Here is a 20,221-nt window from a genome sequence, read left to right on the forward strand (position 1 = left end):
AAAAAAGAGAGTAGAATTTTGACTTTTTTTTTAGCTGTAGCAGAATTTCACTCTTTCTTTGAGGGGTAGAATTTTGCTATTTCTTTAGAAGATAATTTCGCTAAATATTTTTTTGGAGGTAAAGATAATTTCGCTAATTTTTTTTAGGGATGAGAATTTCGCTAATTTTTTTTGAGGGGTGAGAATTTCGCTAAATAGTAGCACCCCATCGATGATCTTCTTAAAAGAGCCCATGAAAAAATCGAGCAGGCTTTCAGCAGTACAGCCTGCTTCACTACGTGATCCGAAAGGGCCCAACTTGCTCGACCGAGCCAACGCCTCGCCGAAGCAGGAAGTTTCACGGTCCAGCAGTCCCACCCCAATTCCAAACCGAAGCGGCCGCGCCGGCGTCGCACCGCTCACGACGCCGGACCCCTACTCCCCATGTCCCTTCCTCACCACCTCGCCGCCGGCGAACTCCTCACCGCCCTCCGCGGCGCCTCTTGCGCCTCCTCGGCCCTCCGATTGTACCACCTCCTCCGCATCCGCCTCCCCCCCTCAGATCCCTGCTCCTTCGCCGGGCGCGCCGCCGTCTTCGCCCTCAAGCCCCTCTCCGCCGCCGGCTCCCTCCCTCTCCTCTCCCACTTCCACGCGCACCTCATCAGGTCCAACCTCCTCGCGTACCCCCAGGTCGCCTCATCCCTCCTGCGTTCATATTCACTCCTCTCCCCCGCGGCCGCCCACCACCTGTTCGATCAAATACCCCCTGCCACCTGCAACCTGTTTGTTGTCAACGTCATGCTTTCGTCCCTGTGCCGTTCCTCTGACCTCGCCTCCGCACGCCTATTCTTTGACGACATCCCCGACAAGGACATCGTTTCTTGGTCGACTATGCTCGCTTGCTATTTCTCCAATAGGAGCGTAGCTGATGGCCTTGCCTTCTTCCGCACAATGACATTCACCACCACACTTGCTCCAGATTATGTAATGCTCGTTACCGTCCTCACAGGATGTGCGTCGGCTGGCTTGCTGCAGCCGTTATGCAGATCCATTCACGGGTATATTGTGCGGCGCCAGGCAGTCAGTATGCACCTCGGGACATCGCTTATTGATTGCTATGCAAAGGTTGGCCGCCTCGATTATGCTTCCCGTGTCTTTGCGCGGGTGCCCTCCAGGAAAGTGATGCACTGGACTGCAATGATTTGTGGGATGGCTATGCATTTGCATTATGACGAGGCTATCCAGCTGTTTGAGGAGATGCGCCGGCAAGGAGCGCGACCAAATGAGATGACATTCACTGCCGTGCTCAGTGTATGCGGGCATGCTGGACTGGTGGAGCAAGGGAGAGAGTTCTTTAAACTTATGGTTGAGGAATATGATCTTGAGCCAACTGTACATCACTACGGGTGCATGGTTGATATCTTTGCAAAGGCAGGTCAGTTGGAAGATGCTTATGAGGTTATCAAGACCATGAGAGTGGAGCCAAATGTCATCATCTGGACTTCGTTGCTAGCGGCTTGCAAGAGGTTTAAGAATTTTGACATTGCAATGGAGGGACTAGAGAAAGTATTGGCAATGGAGATATCTGATGAAAATGGTGGATTATATACTCTTATATCTGACCTGTATGCCATGGGTGGGCGGTGGGATGATGCGTTGAAGGTTAGGAGATTGATGGAGGAACATAATGTGCGGAAAAACAGAGGGTCGAGCTCCATTAAGGCGCGCGAAGCACCTGGCTTGATTGTTCCTGCAGTCAGTTGATCTTTTGCACAGTTCAACATCTGCAAAGTTTTGGGCTGAATTGTTGGATGATACTCTTTTTGTTAGACTTGCCACAGATGTATTCAGCGGATAGCTCCACACGTTGCTTGATGAAATCCAGCTGAGGCCTTGTGGGAATCAGCGGGATGAATACAAATTTCCGGTCTATTCTCCTGCAATTATGGGTTGAGATATTAGAAGAATGATTTGGTCTCAACACAGGCGATTCACGCGCATATGATTGTGTGATCATGTGTTATGAGCAAACCAAACTCATCACTGGATATCCTCGTGGTCATGTACTGATTTCCATCTTCTTCATTGTGCCCATAGGACTGGAGATAAGGGATACAGATTTCTTTGATTTGTTGCCATTTCGGCCTTTCAGAGAGGACCGAATGCAGACTAACAATGGGGTGTCAGGTCAGTGGCGGAAAATGCCATTTGATTCTATACTAGTATTTGTCAGGCTGTTGCTAACAAACAATGTGCAGCCCTGAGCGTTTCAAATAAATTCTTCAACATCGGGTCCTGGCAACGTTGTTGATCATCTGTTATTTTGCTGAACGGTATGGCAGATGAAATCTTTGTAGTGCCTACATACACAGGTAATCCTGGTGCGCTCTGTTAAAGCTCTTTCAAAACCTGTTGTATTCGAGCAAGAAACTGTGCTCTGATGTAAAAGGAGCTTCGATGTAAAAACATGTTGCTGGGATCATGGAACTGAGTTCTTCTGTAAAAAAAGAAGAGAATATTTTGCCATGCCTGTACTTTATGATTGCCATTGCCATTGCCTTGCTATAGTACCATGTAATTCACCTGTGATTAATTGCTTTATGGGGAAGCGTCTGAACCATTTGAATGTTTACCTCATAGTACACACATAGATATGGCTTGCACTATGGCGTGACGCCCTAGTCTACGCCGCGGCCCGGCTGACGCGTGAGCGGGACAGTTGACAAGAACCGACGGAAAACTTTTACGCCAAGTGACACTTTTAATCTTGATGTTACCAGCCGCCTGAAAGTTCCCAACATCACCAGAGGGATATACTGTGCTACTGGCCGAGGTATCTTGAGATCATCAGGGCAATTTGTATCGTCCCGCGCGATCCAAGAGCATATACCGTGCTTCCTGAGCTCTCTGAAAGTTCCGTGTCCGCTGTGCTCCACAGCTCTCGCTGTCAGCCAGACGTCGCAATAACGGTGGCCGTTCCGCCCAAGCGACAGCGCGGCGGCCGCGGGCGTCCGACGCGGTCGGGTCTCGATCGGAAGCCTTGCGAGCGATCGCGGACAAACAGACGAAAGCGCTTGGCTTGGCTGCCCCCGCCCGTTCCCTCCCCGCCGCGGCGTGCGTACGTACAGGCGTGCCGCTATAGCTTCCTCCTCCCGCCCTCGGTCGCTTTCGGGGACGACGCTGCTGTGCTGATATCCCAATGCCCCCGCCCTCTTCGTTCTCGTCCCCACACTGCTCGTCAGCTCGTGTATCGTTGGTGTGGCCGTAGCCCCCTTGGCCCCCTCCGTTCCCCACCGCCATAGTACGTTGCCAGTATAAGCTGCAGGCCTCGTCCGTGCAGCGTAGAGCGTATCACTCACTGTGCGTACGCGGGGAGGGGGCGGTTCCGGGCGATGGGTTTCGCTCCTTCCCTGCGTGCTGGTTTCCTCCTCGTGCTTCTCGGCCTCTGCGCGGCGCTCCCGCCGCCGGCGCCGCCGGAGATGCTGCACGAGAGCTTCGCGGGGAAGTCGGAGTTCCGGACGGTCAACCGGAGGCCGCTGGAGTCGTGCCGGAACCCGAGCCCGTACCTGTCCATCAATGTCAGCACCGCCGGGCCGCTGCCCGACGAGGCGTTCGTCAATGTCACCGTCGGCGGCGTCTTCAGGCCCCGTGGCTCGCACTGGGTCGCCATGATCACGCCTTCAAACTCCAGGTACGTCCATCTGATGTTCTTGAAACTTACATCGCTGCGATGTTTTGTTTTATCTTCCTACATATCTAAGCTTGGGAAAAAATGTGATTTGATTCGTTTTCCACAACGTACGTACATAGTGTTCACGATCGTTTTGCCTTTTGATGATGGACCTGCATGTGAATCATTTACTAACAATAGTCTCTGTGCATGCCGCGGGCGCAGTGTTTCCGGATGTCCACTGAGCGGCGTGAACTATTTGGAGACCGGCGACACGGCGAAGCTCCCTCTTCTCTGCCACTACCCTGTGAAGGTGAGAACCTTTTGGCTTTTGCATGCACTACTTGCCAAATTGACAGTTAGCTACCGCTTCGCCATAGTAGAATCTAGTTTTTTTTTGAGAAACCACAGTAGAATCTAGTACTCCCTCCGTTCCTAAATATTTGTCTTTCTAGAGATTTCAAATGGTCACCACATACGGATGTATATAGACATATTTTAGAGTGTAGATTCACTCATTTTATTCCGTATGTAGTCATCATTTGAAACCTCTGGAAAGACAAATATTTAGGAACGGAGGGAGTAGTTGCCACAGAAACGATCGATCCTCTCACTGCGAGTCTCGCGTACGCTTTCATGTTTTAGCGGCAGCCATCAGTACGTACGTACATGCACTCGATATATGTCGTACTAGCACGGCATGTCGTCACGTGAACAACTCCGATCCTGTACACCATTGCTCAAGTTTCCCGCCCTCCATTAAGAGGTTGTTGTGTTTACAGAAAGGCAGTGATATGATTCGTTAGCCGGTCCAGTCATGTTGCGTTAGCCTCGCCGGAAATGGCCATCCTTGAAGCATGCCAAGCTCTCAAGCGTGCTACACCGGCTATATCCGTATGGGCAGCACGTGCGCTCACGGCGTATGCTGTTGCATGTATCAATGCATGTGCGCTGCTAGCGTAAATACATGAACAACAATTAATCTCTCGGACCTTCGTTTTCTCTTTCTTTTTTCTGAAGAAAAATGAAAGCGAATGTTGGCCCAATTAATTGTCAAGGCCTGCTTAGCGGGCTGTGTGATAGATACTTGACACGACGAGCCTGAATGCAGGCCCAGCGGGTGAAGAGCGACCCGAGCTACCTGGGGTGCAAGAAGGCGGCGTGCCAGAAGCGCGACGCGTCGGGCGGCTGCCAGGTCCGGACGTGCGGCGCCACGCTGACGTTCCACGTCATCAACTTCCGCACGGACGTGGAGTTCGTCTTCTTCGCCGGCGGGTTCCAGACGCCGTGCCTCCTCAAGCGCTCCGGTGTCCTCCGCTTCGCCAACCCGGCCAAGCCCCTCAACGGCCACCTCTCCAGCACCGACTCCACCGCCACCTCGGTACGTACCTACGTGATCGAGCGCCCACCGACGCCGAGCATTTAGCGGTGGTTAAATTTCATCTGCAGTGATTTTTCCCATGGTGCTGGTTTGTGTTACCAGATGAAGCTCACGTGGGTGAGCGGCGACGGGAGGCCGCAGCAGGTTCAGTACGCAGGAGGCAGGGCTGCTGCTTCCGTGGCTACGACGTTCACTCAGAAGGACATGTGCAGTGAGTGGTCGTCTGCTTGTCGATCGTACCAAGATTATATAGTATACCCTCTGTAAACTACTCCCTCCGTTCCATAATATAAGAGCGTTTTTAACACTAGTGTAGTATCAAAAACACTCTTATATTATGGGACAAAGGAAGTAATATAAGAGCATTTAGATTACTAAAGTAGTGATTTAAATCTTTTTATATTAGTTTATGGAGGGAGTACATTTCAAAAGAAAAAGAAAAGGATTATAAATTGTACGAGGAAGAGTTGACCTTCAGTTGCCATTCGGTTTTGCCTGTACGCGTGCAGGTGCTCCCCTGTTGCCGAGCCCGGCCAAGGATTTCGGGTGGCATGACCCTGGCTACATCCATTCGGCCGTCATGACCGGCCTCCAGCCTTCTCAGTCCTATGACTATCGCTATGGAAGGTGAAGTTCATACCATCACTACAATTCCGTGCTTGTCTGGGGCTATTTTGTTTTCCTGGTAAAAAGGAAGGCAAAGCAGTGCTAATTAAGATGCTTCATGGATAATCCGGAGTCGATTGGTAATATATATTTTGTCTGTGCAGTGATTCTGTGGGTTGGAGTGACACTGTCAAGTTTAGAACCCCTCCAGCTGCAGGGTTAGACGAGACGTCCTTTGTGATCTATGGCGACATGGGGAAGGCTCCACTAGACCCATCGGTGGAACACTATATTCAGGTACCAAAATCGAAAACGTCTTATATATTTTTTTGAAACGGAGGCGTAAGATTTGCCTCATTAATTAAATAAGAAGAGAATAGAGTTTAGAGTTTTACAACACCCACAAATACGGCATGGCAATTACTCGCCCATAAAAATATCTCCTAATTTCTTTGCGCCCGCGGTCACCTAAAGCTTGGCCTCGTCGACAATGGCAGTGAGAAGAATGGTCGTTGGCGCACTCTTATGATGAAACACCCATGCATTTCTTTCATTCCAAATGATCCAGGAGACAAGCATGGTGAGAGAGGCCAAAGCTTGCCGGTTGGGGTTGCGATTGTCGGTTCTATTGTCCCACCATTCGTAGACGGATTCATCCGTGTGCCACTTGGAATATTTAGGAACAGATATACGTACGTTTCTATGTGAGATGCATCCTTTCCGATGCTAATGCCCATCTCGTCGTCACAACGTCGATCTGCAGCCGGGATCGATCGCTGTGACCAAAGCAGTCGCCAAGGAGATGCAGACCGGGAAGGTCGACTCCATCTTCCACATAGGAGACATCAGCTACGCCACGGGGTTTCTGGTCGAGTGGGACTTCTTCCTTCACCTCATCAGGCCGCTCGCTTCTCAGGTCTCCTACATGACCGCCATTGGGAACCACGAGAGGTGATTGATTTCTGAACGGAGAACGCTGACCTTGCGCTCTTCACCGCCAATTTATCTCGAGCTAACAATAGCTGATGAAGGAAATGTTATGTGTACCTTTCCAGGGATTATGCAGGGTCTGGGTCTGTGTACGTGACCCCGGATTCGGGCGGCGAATGCGGCGTCGCCTACGAGTCCTACTTCCCCATGCCCGCTGCTGGCAAGGACAAGCCGTGGTATTCCATCGAGCAAGGCAGCGTCCACTTCATCTTCATGTCCACCGAGCATTCCTGGTCGGAGAAGTCGGAGCAAGTAAGTTTTTCTTTTACCAGCAGTCGCACATTCCTATTTCAGACTTGGCTAAATTGTTTGCATGCTGATGTTACTGTGTAACTTCGATGCATTGTGTGAGTAGTATAACTGGATGGAGAGGGATTTGTCGTCGGTCGATCGATCCAGGACTCCATGGGTGATCTTCATTGGGTGAGCTTCTGAAGATCAAACCAAAGTTGTTTTTTATTTTCTGAACCAAGTGAGTTGTTCTTGCCTTGTTGACGTGCCTGCAAGTAACACCTGACATTTTGATGACCATTACAGGCATAGACCAATGTACTCATCGAATGTGGGCATAATTCCCAGCGTGGACCCGGACTTTGTTGCCTCTGTGGAGCCACTCTTGCTCACCAACAAGGTAAGTGGAAGATCACACTGCAACGCATCATGTTCACTACTCTAGGCAAGAAGCTGTTTGCCTGACATATGGTAACAGGTGGATTTGGTTTTCTTCGGCCATGTGCACAACTACGAGAGGACCTGCGCAGTTTACAAGGGCAAGTGCAGAGGCATGCCGAGGAAGGATGCCAGTGGCATCGACACCTACGATAACAGCAACTACACTGCGCCAGTCCATGCCATCGTTGGAGCAGGAGGGTTCAGCTTGGACGGCTTCTCTCTCATTGTAAGAGCTCAAACAACGAAATTTTAACAATGGATTGTAGGACCTTGGAGATAACTGGGAATTGGTAATCTTGTCTTGCATTAGCACCTGATATGTGTGGTCCTCTGACAACCACTTGTTGATGTCGTCCATATTTCAGCCGCAGAGCTGGAGCGTGTCGAGGATTTCAGAGTTTGGCTATGCCAGGGTGCACGCCACTAAGACCAGTGTGTTGGTTCAGGTAAGCTTCACCTTCTTTTTTTCTTCTCTTGGGGAGTTTTGCATACGAAGTTAACAATTGATGCTCAGTTTCCTCAACGAAAAACAACAGCTGATGCTCTGTTTTCTTCAGTTTGTAAGCTCAGGCACAACGGAGATCCGGGACCAATTTAGAATTGTGAAGGGAGGCAGATGATCCAAGTGCTGTTGCAGCCTGCAGCTTGCTCGAGGCAGATATGAAGGGAATATATATAACTGGTTTTCTCTCACTTGTGATGTACTGTAAATACTGATGAAAGACGAACGCTGAAGTGCAATTAACACGTCAGTGTATAGCTGTGTACGGTTACTGTAAGATTTATATCAAAATGTGTTCCTTTCATACTCCCTCCTTTCCGGTTTGAATGGCTCAAATATGAAATCTTATCAACCAAGGTAGATTGTGAGTGGATGGCACAAGTTTGTGGATATAAAACTGTCCAATGAAATATTTCTCACATATTCGATTCCCGAAGCAAGAAGTATAGCACCCTTTCTCTCACTGAACTTGCATGATGCATGTAGAATAAGATGCATGCGGCGTTTCGGTTCCCAGGCTCATCTGCACCCGGCCAGGAAAAAAATCAAAACAAATACTAATTTTTTTAAAAAAAATTCCATTTTTTGTGTGTGTTAGATAATTTGATGTGTGAGGTTCTCTCTAATTTTTAGATCATTTGGACACATGAGCTGCTCTGAGCAAAAAGGACAAATCGGGTCAGAATAGTGCGTGAACAGTTAACATTTTTACAGACCCCGAATTTGTCTTTTTGCCGAGAGCTGCTCAGATGTCCAGATGACTTGAAAATTGCAACTAACCTCACGCACCAAATTATCTACAACCGATTTTTTTTTGAATTTTTTTGAATTTTTTAATATTTGTTTTAATTTTTTTTGTCAGCGCGGGTGCAGCTAAGCCTGGGCTCAGAAGTGGATTACCGGCATGCATGACCCTCTCTTTTATCTCTATGATTAAATGTGGCGTGAGACTCAAAGCGCTTTAACTCAATTCTACTCAAAGTGAGCCTAAGGCAACTCCAACGGGGCGACCCATTTCGTCCGCTGGCGTCCGTTTGGGTCGGCGTGGACACAAAAGCCGGCCCAACGCGCTGACCCAAACGGACGCGAGTCTGCTTGGCGTCTGCACGCCGACCCATTCCCGGCCCATTTTGAGCCGGATTTGCGTCGGCGCGGACACGAGACGGACGCGTGCGCGCCTACTCCTCGCCTCGGGCCCGCTGGTCGGTGGCAGCCTCCACCATTTCCCTCCATTTGCCCCAAAACCCTCCCGCCCGCCCGCGCGCGCTCCGCCCCACCCCCGTCATGGACGACGACCTCGACCTCGACGCCGCCGCCGGCCTCGCCTCCCTCGCCTCGTCCGGCATGATGACCGCCCCCTCCGGCAAAGGCAAGCCTCGCGCCCCCCGCAAGACCGCTGCCGCGGCCAAGCCAAAGAAGGCGCCGACGCCCGAACAACGGCCAAGGGAGTCGGCCAAGAGGAAGGGCCGGAGGCACGCCACGGACACGATGGATGAAGCCATCACGACTGCCGCCGCCGTCCAGCAGGAGGTCACCAACGCCCGCGTCGCGGCGGCAACGAGGGAGGCGCTCTATATGCTAGGGTTAAATCCTAGCCAGCATGGCCTCGTCAACGCCGCCGTGGCCGCGGCCAGCACCGGCTCATCCTCGTTCCCTCGGATGGTGCTGCCCGACTCGCCCCGCGCATCGGCTTGCACCTCGATGCCCGGCTTCCACGTGTACCCGCAGGCATCCCGCCTCTTCGGGGAGTGCTCGCCCGACGTGAGCGTGGTGGCGCCTTCCACGCCCGCGCCCGCGCCCATTGACCTCAACGCCACACCGGTGGCCGGTGGCTCGTCATCCGGAGGCGCGAGGAAACGCGCGCGGCAGATGCCGGCCGACGTGCTGCCGGACGCCCGCAACCTGTTTGACGGAATGCCGGCCGCCGGCGAGGAGGACTACATGCAGAACCTGATCTTCGAGGGTGGTGCGCCGGCTGCTGGCTACGATCCCGACGAGACACAAAGCCAGGACAGCCAAGGGGCATTCACGCCAACCGCTGGCTACGATCCCGATCAGGCGGCCTTCATGCGTGATCAGGTCGGCATGGACCTGGATGGCTTCCCACTTGACCACGAGTTTCCGGACGACTACGGGCAAGAGGAAGAGGACGAGTGCGACATCGAAGGGGAGCCTTTGTTCGAGGACAAGCTCGCCAACCAAGCCGCCGGGCCGAAGCCGAAGCGCAAGAGCAAGCGGACTAAGGCATACACGGCGGCCGAGGACAAGCTTCTTTGTTGGAGAGACATTGGACAAGACCCCAAGACGGGCTTCGAACAAAAGCATTCAACTTTTTGGATTCGTGTCCACCGGGAGTTTCATGAGCGCAAGAAGTTTCCACCTTACCAAATAGTGAGCAGGCGCGGGTGGGTGTCCATTTCGAAGTGATGGAGGGTGATCCAACAAGAGTGCAACAAGTTTTGTGCCACTCTTGAGAGCGTCAAGGCCCGCCCCGAGAGTGGTATCGGCATGCAAGACATGGTATGCTAGCAAGCCGCCCTCTTTTGTGTCTTCAAGTTTATGCTTGTGTGTTCATTTGCATACCGTTTGCCAATATGCTTGCATGAAATACATTTGTAGGCATTTCAAGCTTTGGAGGCATTCAAGGTCCAACACAATGGCAAGTGCTTTAACCTCTCCCATTGCTTTAGGGTCATCAAAGACGAGGAGAAGTTCAAGGCGCAATATGCGGCCCTCAAGTCGCGCGGGGGGGGGGGGGGGGAGGGGGGAAGCAAGCCGTGGGGGAGGTTGGAGACGGCGAGAAGGCACGGCCGCGGGGGAAGACCAACTCCAAGAAGGAGGATAAGCGGGATGTGGCATCGAACGCCTTGATCGCAAGCGTGGAGGGCATGATGAACAAGAATGACTTAAGGGAGGAGGAGCGCCGGCGTTACAAAGAAGGGCAAATGAACGCCTTCATGGAGATCCAAAGGAGGAGGCTTGAGATGGACGCGGAGAAGCAAGCCAAGATGCTTGAGATGGAGGCGGAGAAGCAAGCCAATATGCTAGAGATCGAGGCCGCCAACGCCAAGACCAAGGCGAAAGAAGTGTCTCTCGCGAGCATGATGATCGGGGTGGAGATCATGAAGGTGGATCTCAACACCGTGTCGCCAAGGAAGAGGCCGTGGTTCGAGAAGATGCAGGACGACATGATCAAGTTCACTGATGAGTGATCCCGTGGCGGCGAGCGCCATCTTTTTTTTTGTATGCCGACATGTGTGCTAGCATGACCACGGGGTCACGATGGCGTGATCGAACTCAAGTCCCACCCCTTTTTGTGTGCTGGCATGTGTGCCGGCCGTTGGCGAGTGCGCCAGCATGAACTGTGTGGTGATATTTTGAAGATGGCATTGTATGCCGACGCTGGCATGGTGCCGACATGAGACATGGCCGCTGGCATGATCTATGGCCGCGGGCCTTTTTTAAAAATTGAGTGCGAACATGAAATTGGTCGGTGCGTTGGGCGCACTGCCGACCCAAATGTAAAACAGGGCGGACGCCAGGCGGGCGGCCGACCCAAATGGACAAAAAGCGGACAAATGCGCCGTCCGTTTGGGTTGGCCCGTTGAAGTTGCTCTAATATAATGGAAATATGAAATTTTCGAATAAGCCTTTTAAACCAGAAAGGAAGGAATATGATTGTGAGTTAGCATCACTGATTTCCGCACGCATTTATGTGCATTGTATATTTTTGATGCTACACTAATAAGGCTACTCATAGTGGGGAGTATCTACTAGTATCATGCACATGATACTAGTGTATGATACTACCTTCATAGTGCATTGTATCATAGAGTAGTATTATAGATGATCATATTTATTGCCATGCATGACACAAAGTAACATGTCATTTAACATGATACGGTATCTACCTATTTTACTCTAACCTCCTCTCCCTTCTTTAATTCTCTGCCACATCAGCATGTTTGCTATTCCCGAGTGCATGATACCAGCTAAGATACCACCGCTATGGCCAGGCTAAAAAAGTTCACCGAATTAGGGGACGTCCAACGCCATCCATCAAAATGCAGACCTGTCCGGACGTCCGAATTCCTGCAAACCAGAAGCAAAGCCAAAGAAGTTTTGTGGGTGTCCGGACGTCCGAATTCCTGCAAACCGGATGCAAGGCCGAAGGAATTTTGTGGGAATTCGGACCTCCGCCACCTAGGCGTCCGATACCCCCGACCGACACAACCCCCCTATCTTGTTCCGATTCAACCGTTACTCTGCTCCTCCCGCCACATTTATGCTGATCCAGAATGGATGCGACCGGTCACTGGCCCATGCCAGCCGAACGGCACGAGATTCACACTGGTGCAGCTGTCGAGGCGTCTGCTCTGGCCCGCCTCTTGCAACACGTGCGCTCGCTCTCCCTGCCGCATTAATATCGGTTCAAAAAGGATGTGACCGGACGGGGCGACGAGATGTTCCTACCGCATTCAAGCGGGTTGACCGTCCATCAGCCTACCTGGCACTCCCGCTAGCGTGGCGAACGAGAAGCCGCCGCTCCACCAACATGGGTGCCCACTATTTAATAAGCGCCGACCACGACACAAACCCGCAACACCATGGAGCCCATCTCCCTTCGTCCAAACTCCGTTGGTGCACCACCTCTTCCCTTCTTCCTTCTTCGACCTTTGTGAGCAATGGTCGGGACCAACCATGGCTGGTGGAAAACCCTTTGATTGCGACGCCGCCTTGGTGGAAGTCACGGCCTTGATGGCCGCATGGTGTGCCTGGCATGCAGCTTGTATCATGGTGGAGAGCCTCCGAGCTCTTTGAAGGAGGAGAGCTCGAACAAGGTGGGCAAGGAGGATGCAGAGGAGGAGGAGGAGCAGGTATCCCGTACCCGAGCCAGCTGTCATGTTCACCCTACAGCAGTTGGAGGTGCACTACAATGTCATCATGGCGGAGGAGTAGGCACCACCAGTCTTTGCGTTCTTGATGTTGTAGGAGAAGCAATGGTACAACCTGCAGCCCGACGAGCACCACCGGCTCACGAAGGGCCATATGGCCGATGAGTAAGTGAACAAGCAGGCCGTCGCGACCATTCCATGAGCAGCAGGCATCGTACGAGTCTGTGTGCAACGCTCTCACCATCCGCCATGAGCGCTGCCAGCTCTGCGATAACAAGGCGGAGCATGATTGCCTGTCTGAGGAGATGGCGACACAGGCGGACACGAAGGCTGCACAGGCGGTGGCGGACAGGAATGCTGCCAACATCGCGAACTCTGCGTAGTTCATGTTGGGCCAAAATGACTACGAGGTTGGATCATCCACGTCAATCATCGACCTCACCTCCACGTGGGACGTCCTTGATTAGGCAGCGGACTCCGTCGAAGAATAGGACGTGGAAGACAGATGTGCCCACGACCGACAAAGAGTAGACTTGGGTCGGTTAACTTTTGCGATGTAAAAAGATCCTAAGTATTAATGAGAATGACGTGTTCACATTTATTTGGTGTAGCGGGTTGGATGGCGGGCTACGCTACCGCTGACTGCGGACGTTTATGGTGTCCGTTTTGATGGACGGTGTTGGAGATGCCCTTACTGCCACTCTACACCCGACGGTGCACAATACAGAAAAAATCCCTACGTGTCTAGCGTGCATTTCACATTGTGTGGAGCAACATCTGATTTTGCTGATTTTCTGCTAGCAATTACCGAGTTTTGCTTACACTCGTTGCTAATACATTACAACATTATTAGCAATTCAATCCTTTCAACAACAAATCAAATATTAAGACTATTAATACAATGATAGGTTGATACGTCTCAAATGTATCTTTAATTTTTTATTGTTTCATACTATTATATTATCAATCTTAGATATTTTATATGCAATTTTATATCATTCTTGTGAACTAACCTATTAACTCAATGCCCAGTGTCAGTTCCTATTTTCTGCATGTTTTTTTACAGGAAATCAATCAAACAAAGTCCAAATATGATGAAACTTTACGATGATTTTTCTCTGGACCAGAAGGGACCCTAGAAACTTCAGGAGGAGGCAGAAGGCATATGGGAGAGCCAAAAGCTCACATGGCGTGCCCTAGGGGGGCACCTAAGCTTGTGGGCCCCACGTAACTCCGTTTGACCTAATTCCACTTCTATAAATTCCCATAAATCCCAAAACCAACAAATAGCTACCCAAAACAATTTTTCCACCGCCGCAAGCTTCTGTTCTTCCGCGATCCCATATGGAGGCCTTTTTTGGTACTCCGTCGAGGGGTAATCGATCACGGAGGGCTTTTACATCAACCTTGATGCACCTCCGATGATGTGTGAGTAGTTTACCACGGACCTACGGATCCATAGTGATTAGCTAGATGGCTTCTTCCCTCCATTTGATCTTCAATACAATGTTCTCCTCAGAGTTTTATTCCATGTAATCTTCTTTTGCGGTGTGTTTGTTGGGATCCGATGCATTGTGGGTTTATGGTTGGAATATTCTTCGAGAGTAACTGAGTCTTTGCTGAAATTTATTATGCATGATTGTTATAACTTTGTATTCCTCTCCGATCTATCCGTTTGGTTTGGCCAATTAGATTGATTTATCTTCAACAGGAGAGGTGCTTTGTAGTGGGTTCAATCTTGCGGTGTCCTTACCCAATGACAGAAGGGGTAGCAAGGCTGAAAGGATCAATATAGTTGACTAGAGGGGGGGGGGTGGTGAATGGGCAACTAACAATTTTTAGCTTTTCTTTACCAAATTAAACTTTGCATCAAAGTAGGTTGTCTAGATATGCAACTAGGTGAGCAACCTATATGATGCAACAACAACAAGCACACAAGCAAGCAAGGGATATAACACAAATAAGCTTGCACAAGTAAAGGCACGAGATAACCAAGAGTGGAGCCGGTGAAGACGAGGATGTGTTACCGAAGTTCCTTCCTTTGAGGGGAAGTGCATCTCCGTTGGAGCGGTGTGGAGGCACAATGCTCCCCAAGAAGCCACTAGGGCCACCGTATTCTCCTCACGCCCTCACACAATGCGAGATGCCGTGATTCCACTATTGGTGCCCTTGGAGGCGGCGACCGGACCTCTACAAACAAGGTTGGGGCAATCTCCACAACTTAATTGGAGGCTCCCAACGACACCACAAAGCTTCACCACAATGGAATATGGCTCCGCGGTGACCTCAACCGTCTAGGGTGCTCAAACACCCAAGAGTAACAAGATCTGCAAAGGATTAGTGGGGGAATCAAATTTCTCTTGGTGGAAGTGTAGATTGGGGCCTTCTCAACCAATCCCTAAAGAATCAACAAGTTTGATTGGCTAGGGAGAGAGATCGGGCGAAAATAGAGCTTGGGGATGGAAGAGGTAGTCAACTCGGAGAAGAAGACACCCCCTATATAGTGGAAGAACAAATCCAACCGTTATCCACCAACTTAGCCTGCGAAGCACGGTACTACCGCACCGGCGATGCGGTACTACCGCACCGGCCACGCGGTACTACCGCAAGGCACCGCGGTACTACCGCCCGTGCAGCAGAAACCAAAGCAGCCCTGATGCGATGAGGCAGAGGGCGGTAGAACCTCTGGCGCGGTACTACCGCTCCCCCTTGCGGTACTACCGCAAGGCAGGGATAGTCCAGATTTTGGGAAGGCACGGACATATAAAAATACATCCGTGGCAACTTCCGCTGAGTTGGGATCTATGCAAAAATCCGACACGGTAGTACCGCAAGCCTGGAGCGGTACTACCGTGTAGGGTGCGGATGTAAAAAATTGCATCCGCCCCTACTTCCGCTTATGTTGCCGCGCCTGCCCAGAGCTCGCGATACTACCGCACCTGAGGCGCGGTAGTACCGTGTAGGGCGCGGATGTAAAAAATTACATCCGCCACTACAACCGTTCGAGCCGCTGGGCCTACTCTGGGGCCACGGTACTACCGCCCACAATGAGCAGTACTACCGCGGGCACTTGCGGTACTACCGCAAGAGCCTGCGGTACTACCGCTCTGAGGAGCAGTACTACCGCATGCCCCAGTTCAGCAACACTAGGAGTCCTTCATTTCGCAGAGACACGTAAAAACGGAGGATGATCCAAAGAGCCAAAGGAAAGGTGGTGCAAAAGGAGTAGACGTGTACGTGATGATTCCACCCAAACCTTTCCAAAGCGGACCCCCTCTTAATAGTACAGCTTTCCTATGACTCAAATCCACCGAAAAGAAACGTAGAGAAACGCCGTCTTCAATAGTCTTCGAGGGGCACCAAATCGTCTTGTGCCTAGTCATGATATGTCTGAAATACTCAATGCACACGATTAGTCCGCAAAAGCATTGTCATCAATCACCAAAACAACTAAGGGATTAATATGCCCTTACAATCTCCCCCTTTTTTGTGGATTGATGACAATACGGGATTTGCACAAAGGGAGATAACATAGAACATGGGCAAACCCCACATCTCTAAAATATAGATGGGCTCCCCCTAGATGTGTGCTATCTAGAGAAGTGCTTTGGACTGCACGACACACATACTAGGATCAACACTCCCCCTGTATTTTATAGACAAGGCATATCTTGCAACAATAAGGCTAACACTAGGCAAGATAATAACTAAGAGCATAAAGTAAAGATCACAAGATAGCATAGGCTCAACAAGGTATGCTAGAGTGCATATGTCTTACACCATATGATAGAAAGGTCTCACAAGCACAAACCTAACCAAAGCAAACAAAGTTCAACGAAACGAGAGCAAAGCGATAAGACGAAAACACGACACACGACTCGCAACTCCTACACTCTCTCCCCCTTTGGCATCGAGACACCAAAAAGGCAGAGAAGACACCTATGACACAAGTGGTGGCTCAAGCTAAAGGGATCACTCGTCATGCTCCTCGTCGGTCTCAACAGCGGGGATGGGCTCCTCCTCAGAATCAGTCCACTTGTAGCCCTGTTTTGCCATCCATGTAGCCTCTGGAGTGATGTGCTTCTCGGATCCGCTGGAAATGTCCTCTCCAAAAGTCCTCAAGATCCTCTTGTCGCGGCAGCGACTCTCCTTGGAGGCAACGTGAGTCCGGTACTGCCCCTATGCTTGCATGCAGAACAAGGCCTTCATCTTGGCCTTCAGCTTTTTAGCCCATGAGGGTTCAGAAGAGGGAGGAGCATACCCAGCAGAGCTGTCCTCATCTGCGTCCTCCTCCTCAATCTCCTCCTGATCGACATCCATCCTAGCAGCCTCTGCCTCAGCATGAGTAGTAGTGTTAGCCCACTGAGGCTTGATGCGGAGCCTGATGGGGTCGTGACGGATCCAGTTAGGGGCCAAAAACTCATCCTCCGGGTAGAGCTTCTCCCAAATCCTCGTGATCAAGAGAAACAGGTAAGGTCCATAGATGGGTACCTTGCGGTTGAACACCGCAAACTGAAGCTTGCACCACATGATGTGTGAGATGTCAAGAGGTTGTGTCTGAGAGTGACGCGCCTCCTCACAAATGAGCATCATATCCACAAGATAGGCATGCACCTTGTCCTTCTCACCAATGCGGGGAAAGAGGGAGTTGCGGAAGATCCGCTGCATGATGTCAAGGAATGGGTTCAGCACCCACGTCTTCTTGTCATTGGGAAGCTTCTTCTCAACATAATACTGATGGAGCTTGTTCTTGCTAGCGGACTCGGGGTTGGCATGAGGGCAAACGCCAACAACCGTGTTGAGCCCCTCATCAGGCACCTGTAGCAAAGCCATGAAGTCCTTGCACTTAGCAGTCATCTGCCGTCCATTGGTCATCCAGGTCATGGACCGTTCCTCATCAGGATGGAAGTGGAGCGAGGCAAAGAACTGGGCCACAATCTCAGGGTCAAAGTCCAGATGAAAAGAGATCACGTCCTCAATGCCAAACTGCTCTATCAGGTCCAAAGCCTCACCAAAATAGTCACGGTGCTTATCCTGCCTCATGTGATTCATGTCAATCCAGTGCACGTCCACGTAGATGTTCTGCTTGGCCTTGATCACATCCAGATAGATAAGATTCTGCTGCTTTGTCTAGAACAGATCATCCCCTCTGAAGTTTGCACAGGGATTCACATAGGGGTTGATCTTCCTTCGAGTGACAAACTCAGCAAGTGGTATCTCACCCATGCCCATGGTGGGCTCCTTGTGCTTGGTGGCAGTGGTCTTGGTTCTGCGTTGGGGGGCATTGGAGCCCTCTGGAGCTTCATCTTGGTTGCGCAGGCGCTTGGAGCCCGTGTCGCAAACGGGGTTCGAGCGACGGGCATTGAAACCGGAGCCACCACCTAGGACACACAACACAAGAACACGCAAGACAAACAAGAAGGATCAATGCAAAGACCACAACAAAACTGGTGAAACAAGTAGAACTCGCACTTGGTAAATGCCACTTGGGAGATTTGACACCAACGGTAGTACCGCATGGGTGCGTGGTACTAAAATTTTAGTGCTGCTCCTAGCCACGGTAGTACCGCGCCAGGGTGGCACGGTAGTACCTTGTCTCGGAGCGGCAGTAGAATTTTAGTGCCGCGCCTCGCGCGGTAGTACCGTACGAGCGGTAGTACCGCACCGGAGATGCGGCAGTACCGCACGGTGTCAGATCCGAACCTCAAATGGATCTGAGCACAACCGTGACAATGAAGCGGTACTACGGTTGATCAAATCTACCATGGGGCAACATATCAAGTACCATCTCTATGCATTACTACTCTCCTACATCCTACTCTTGCAAAGATTTGGCCTAAAATCTCAAGAACAACATGCATCTCCCCAAAAACCTAGAAACGAAAGAACGAACCAAAGAGAGAGGGATTTGGGGAGAAACCTTGTTCCATGGCAAGAGGAAGTGGTGGGGAACAATCCCACCGGACGGAATGCGAGGAGAGCGGCCAGAGACGGAGATCCGGCGAGGGTCTCCGGCGCCGTTCTAGGGCAGGAGAGAGAGAGAGACGACATGGGGAGAAAGAGTTGAATGTGTATGGGGGAGTTGGAACTCCCCCTGCCCGCTCTTAAACCCCCACGCGCTCTCGACTGCGCGGTAGTACCGCATGTCATCGCGGTAGTACCGCCTGGGCGGAAGTACCGCACCGTGGGCGGTAGTACCGCTCCCCCAGGCGGCAGTAAAAAATTACTACCGTGCTGGGTGCGGTAGTACCGTGCGCAGCTCCTGCGGTAGTATCATGGTGAACCACGGTAGTACCGTAGACCCAAGAAAATGCATGTTTCGAAAAAGAGAAGAAAAGGGGCCTTTGCAATGCAACCTTCAAGCGAACGGACACACCAAAGAGCTAACCCACGAGACAACAAGGACTAAACACGCAACGCAACCTCTCCAAAGAGAGGGCAATGGCCGGAGCCACCTATGTTTGAGTCAATTGGTATGGCACCGCGAAGAATTATCCTTGGGCCCATGACCAAAACTCGTCTTTGAAGCACAAGTACCATCAACAATGGCTAATGTGAAAGAGTTGATCAATTTATGCATAATGGGGGGAGGGAGAGTTCATTGAGAGAACAACACTTTGTTGGCTAATGTCCATGCCTACACCTAAACAAGATAACAAGTTGAGTATGGTGGGGTGTGCAAGGGTTCAAGCAACATTGCTCGAATCAATGATATTTAGCTCATGCCTTAACTCGCGTAGTCTTGCTTCATCCAAGGGCTTCGTGAAGATATCTGCAAGGTTATCATGAGTGTTGACATAGTTGAGCTTGATCTCCCCTCGCCTAATATGATCCCGGATGAAGTGATACCGAATCTCAATATGCTTCATCTTGAAGTGTTGAACCGGGTTGAGAGAAATCTTGATGGCACTTTCATTATCAAACCAAAGAGGCACTTTGTCACAAATGACACCGTAGTCCTTTAAAGTTTGCCTCATCCAAAGAAGTTGTGCACAACAATTACCGGCCGCCACGTACTCCGCTTCGGTGGACGAGAGAGACACACAACTTTGCTTCTTAGAAGACCAACTCACCAAAGAGCAACCAAGGAATTGGCACCCTCCGGAAGTGGACTTTCTATCCACTTTGTCTCCCGCCCAATCTGAGTCTGAATAGCCTACAAGCTTGAAGTTTGCTCCTCTTGGGTACCATACGCCAAAGTTTGGGGTATGAGCCAAATATTGAAAGATTCGCTTGACCGCCAAAAAGTGGCTTTCCTTAGGTGCGGCTTGAAACCGTGCACAAATTCCCACAGTCAACATGATATCCGGTCTAGATGCACAAAGGTAAAGCAAGGAGCCAATCATGGAGCGATATACCTTTTGATCCACCGCTTTACCATTGGGATCTATGTCAAGTTGGCATTTGACGGGCATTGGAGTGGAAGCCGGCTTGACATCACTTAGCTTGAATCTCTTGAGCATGTCCTGAGTGTATTTGGCTTGGTTGATGAAGGTTCCTTCTCTTCGTTGCTTGACTTCAAACCC

The 20,221-nt window shown here is 50.8% G+C and overlaps 3 protein-coding genes across 3 annotated transcripts; all 3 read left to right on the forward strand.

Moving 5' to 3' along the window:
* The first annotated feature begins 330 nt into the window (after nt 1-330).
* On the forward strand, nt 331-2,587 carry LOC109779793 (pentatricopeptide repeat-containing protein At1g33350). The gene has a single exon (XM_020338414.4). It carries the CDS (start codon nt 424-426, stop codon nt 1,741-1,743), a length of 1,320 nt encoding a protein of 439 aa, XP_020194003.1. The 5' UTR covers nt 331-423; the 3' UTR covers nt 1,744-2,587.
* A 561-nt stretch (nt 2,588-3,148) lies between these two features.
* On the forward strand, nt 3,149-8,106 carry LOC109779814 (nucleotide pyrophosphatase/phosphodiesterase). The gene is made up of 13 exons (XM_020338434.4): nt 3,149-3,670; nt 3,875-3,962; nt 4,761-5,030; nt 5,133-5,241; nt 5,540-5,657; nt 5,801-5,933; nt 6,400-6,587; nt 6,692-6,878; nt 6,982-7,049; nt 7,164-7,257; nt 7,336-7,524; nt 7,664-7,744; nt 7,856-8,106. The coding sequence occupies exons 1-13, from the start codon at nt 3,372-3,374 to the stop codon at nt 7,916-7,918; spliced, it is 1,887 nt and encodes a 628-aa protein (XP_020194023.1). The 5' UTR covers nt 3,149-3,371; the 3' UTR covers nt 7,919-8,106.
* A 1,395-nt stretch (nt 8,107-9,501) lies between these two features.
* LOC109779799 (uncharacterized) lies at nt 9,502-10,227 on the forward strand. Its single transcript, XM_020338418.1, has one exon. It carries the CDS (start codon nt 9,502-9,504, stop codon nt 10,225-10,227), a length of 726 nt encoding a protein of 241 aa, XP_020194007.1.
* Nucleotides 10,228-20,221: the final 9,994 nt, after the last annotated feature.

The sequence above is a fragment of the Aegilops tauschii genome, chromosome 3 (genome assembly GCF_002575655.3).
Source record: "Aegilops tauschii subsp. strangulata cultivar AL8/78 chromosome 3, Aet v6.0, whole genome shotgun sequence".
NCBI classification, from domain to species: Eukaryota; Viridiplantae; Streptophyta; class Magnoliopsida; order Poales; family Poaceae; genus Aegilops; species Aegilops tauschii.

What these genes read in the sequence shown, in the direction of transcription:
- LOC109779814 (XM_020338434.4), top strand. Translation starts at nt 3,372, where the DNA reads ATGGGTTTCGCTCCTTCCCTGCGTGCTGGTTTCCTCCTCGTGCTTCTC. An exon ending in CACTCAGAAGGACATGTGCA is followed by an intron (nt 5,242 to 5,539) that starts GTGAGTGGTCGT and finishes GTACGCGTGCAG; the next exon opens with GTGCTCCCCTGTTGCCGAGC. An exon ending in TATGACTATCGCTATGGAAG is followed by an intron (nt 5,658 to 5,800) that starts GTGAAGTTCATA and finishes TTGTCTGTGCAG; the next exon opens with TGATTCTGTGGGTTGGAGTG.
- LOC109779799 (XM_020338418.1), top strand. Translation starts at nt 9,502, where the DNA reads ATGCCCGGCTTCCACGTGTACCCGCAGGCATCCCGCCTCTTCGGGGAG.
- LOC109779793 (XM_020338414.4), top strand. Translation starts at nt 424, where the DNA reads ATGTCCCTTCCTCACCACCTCGCCGCCGGCGAACTCCTCACCGCCCTC.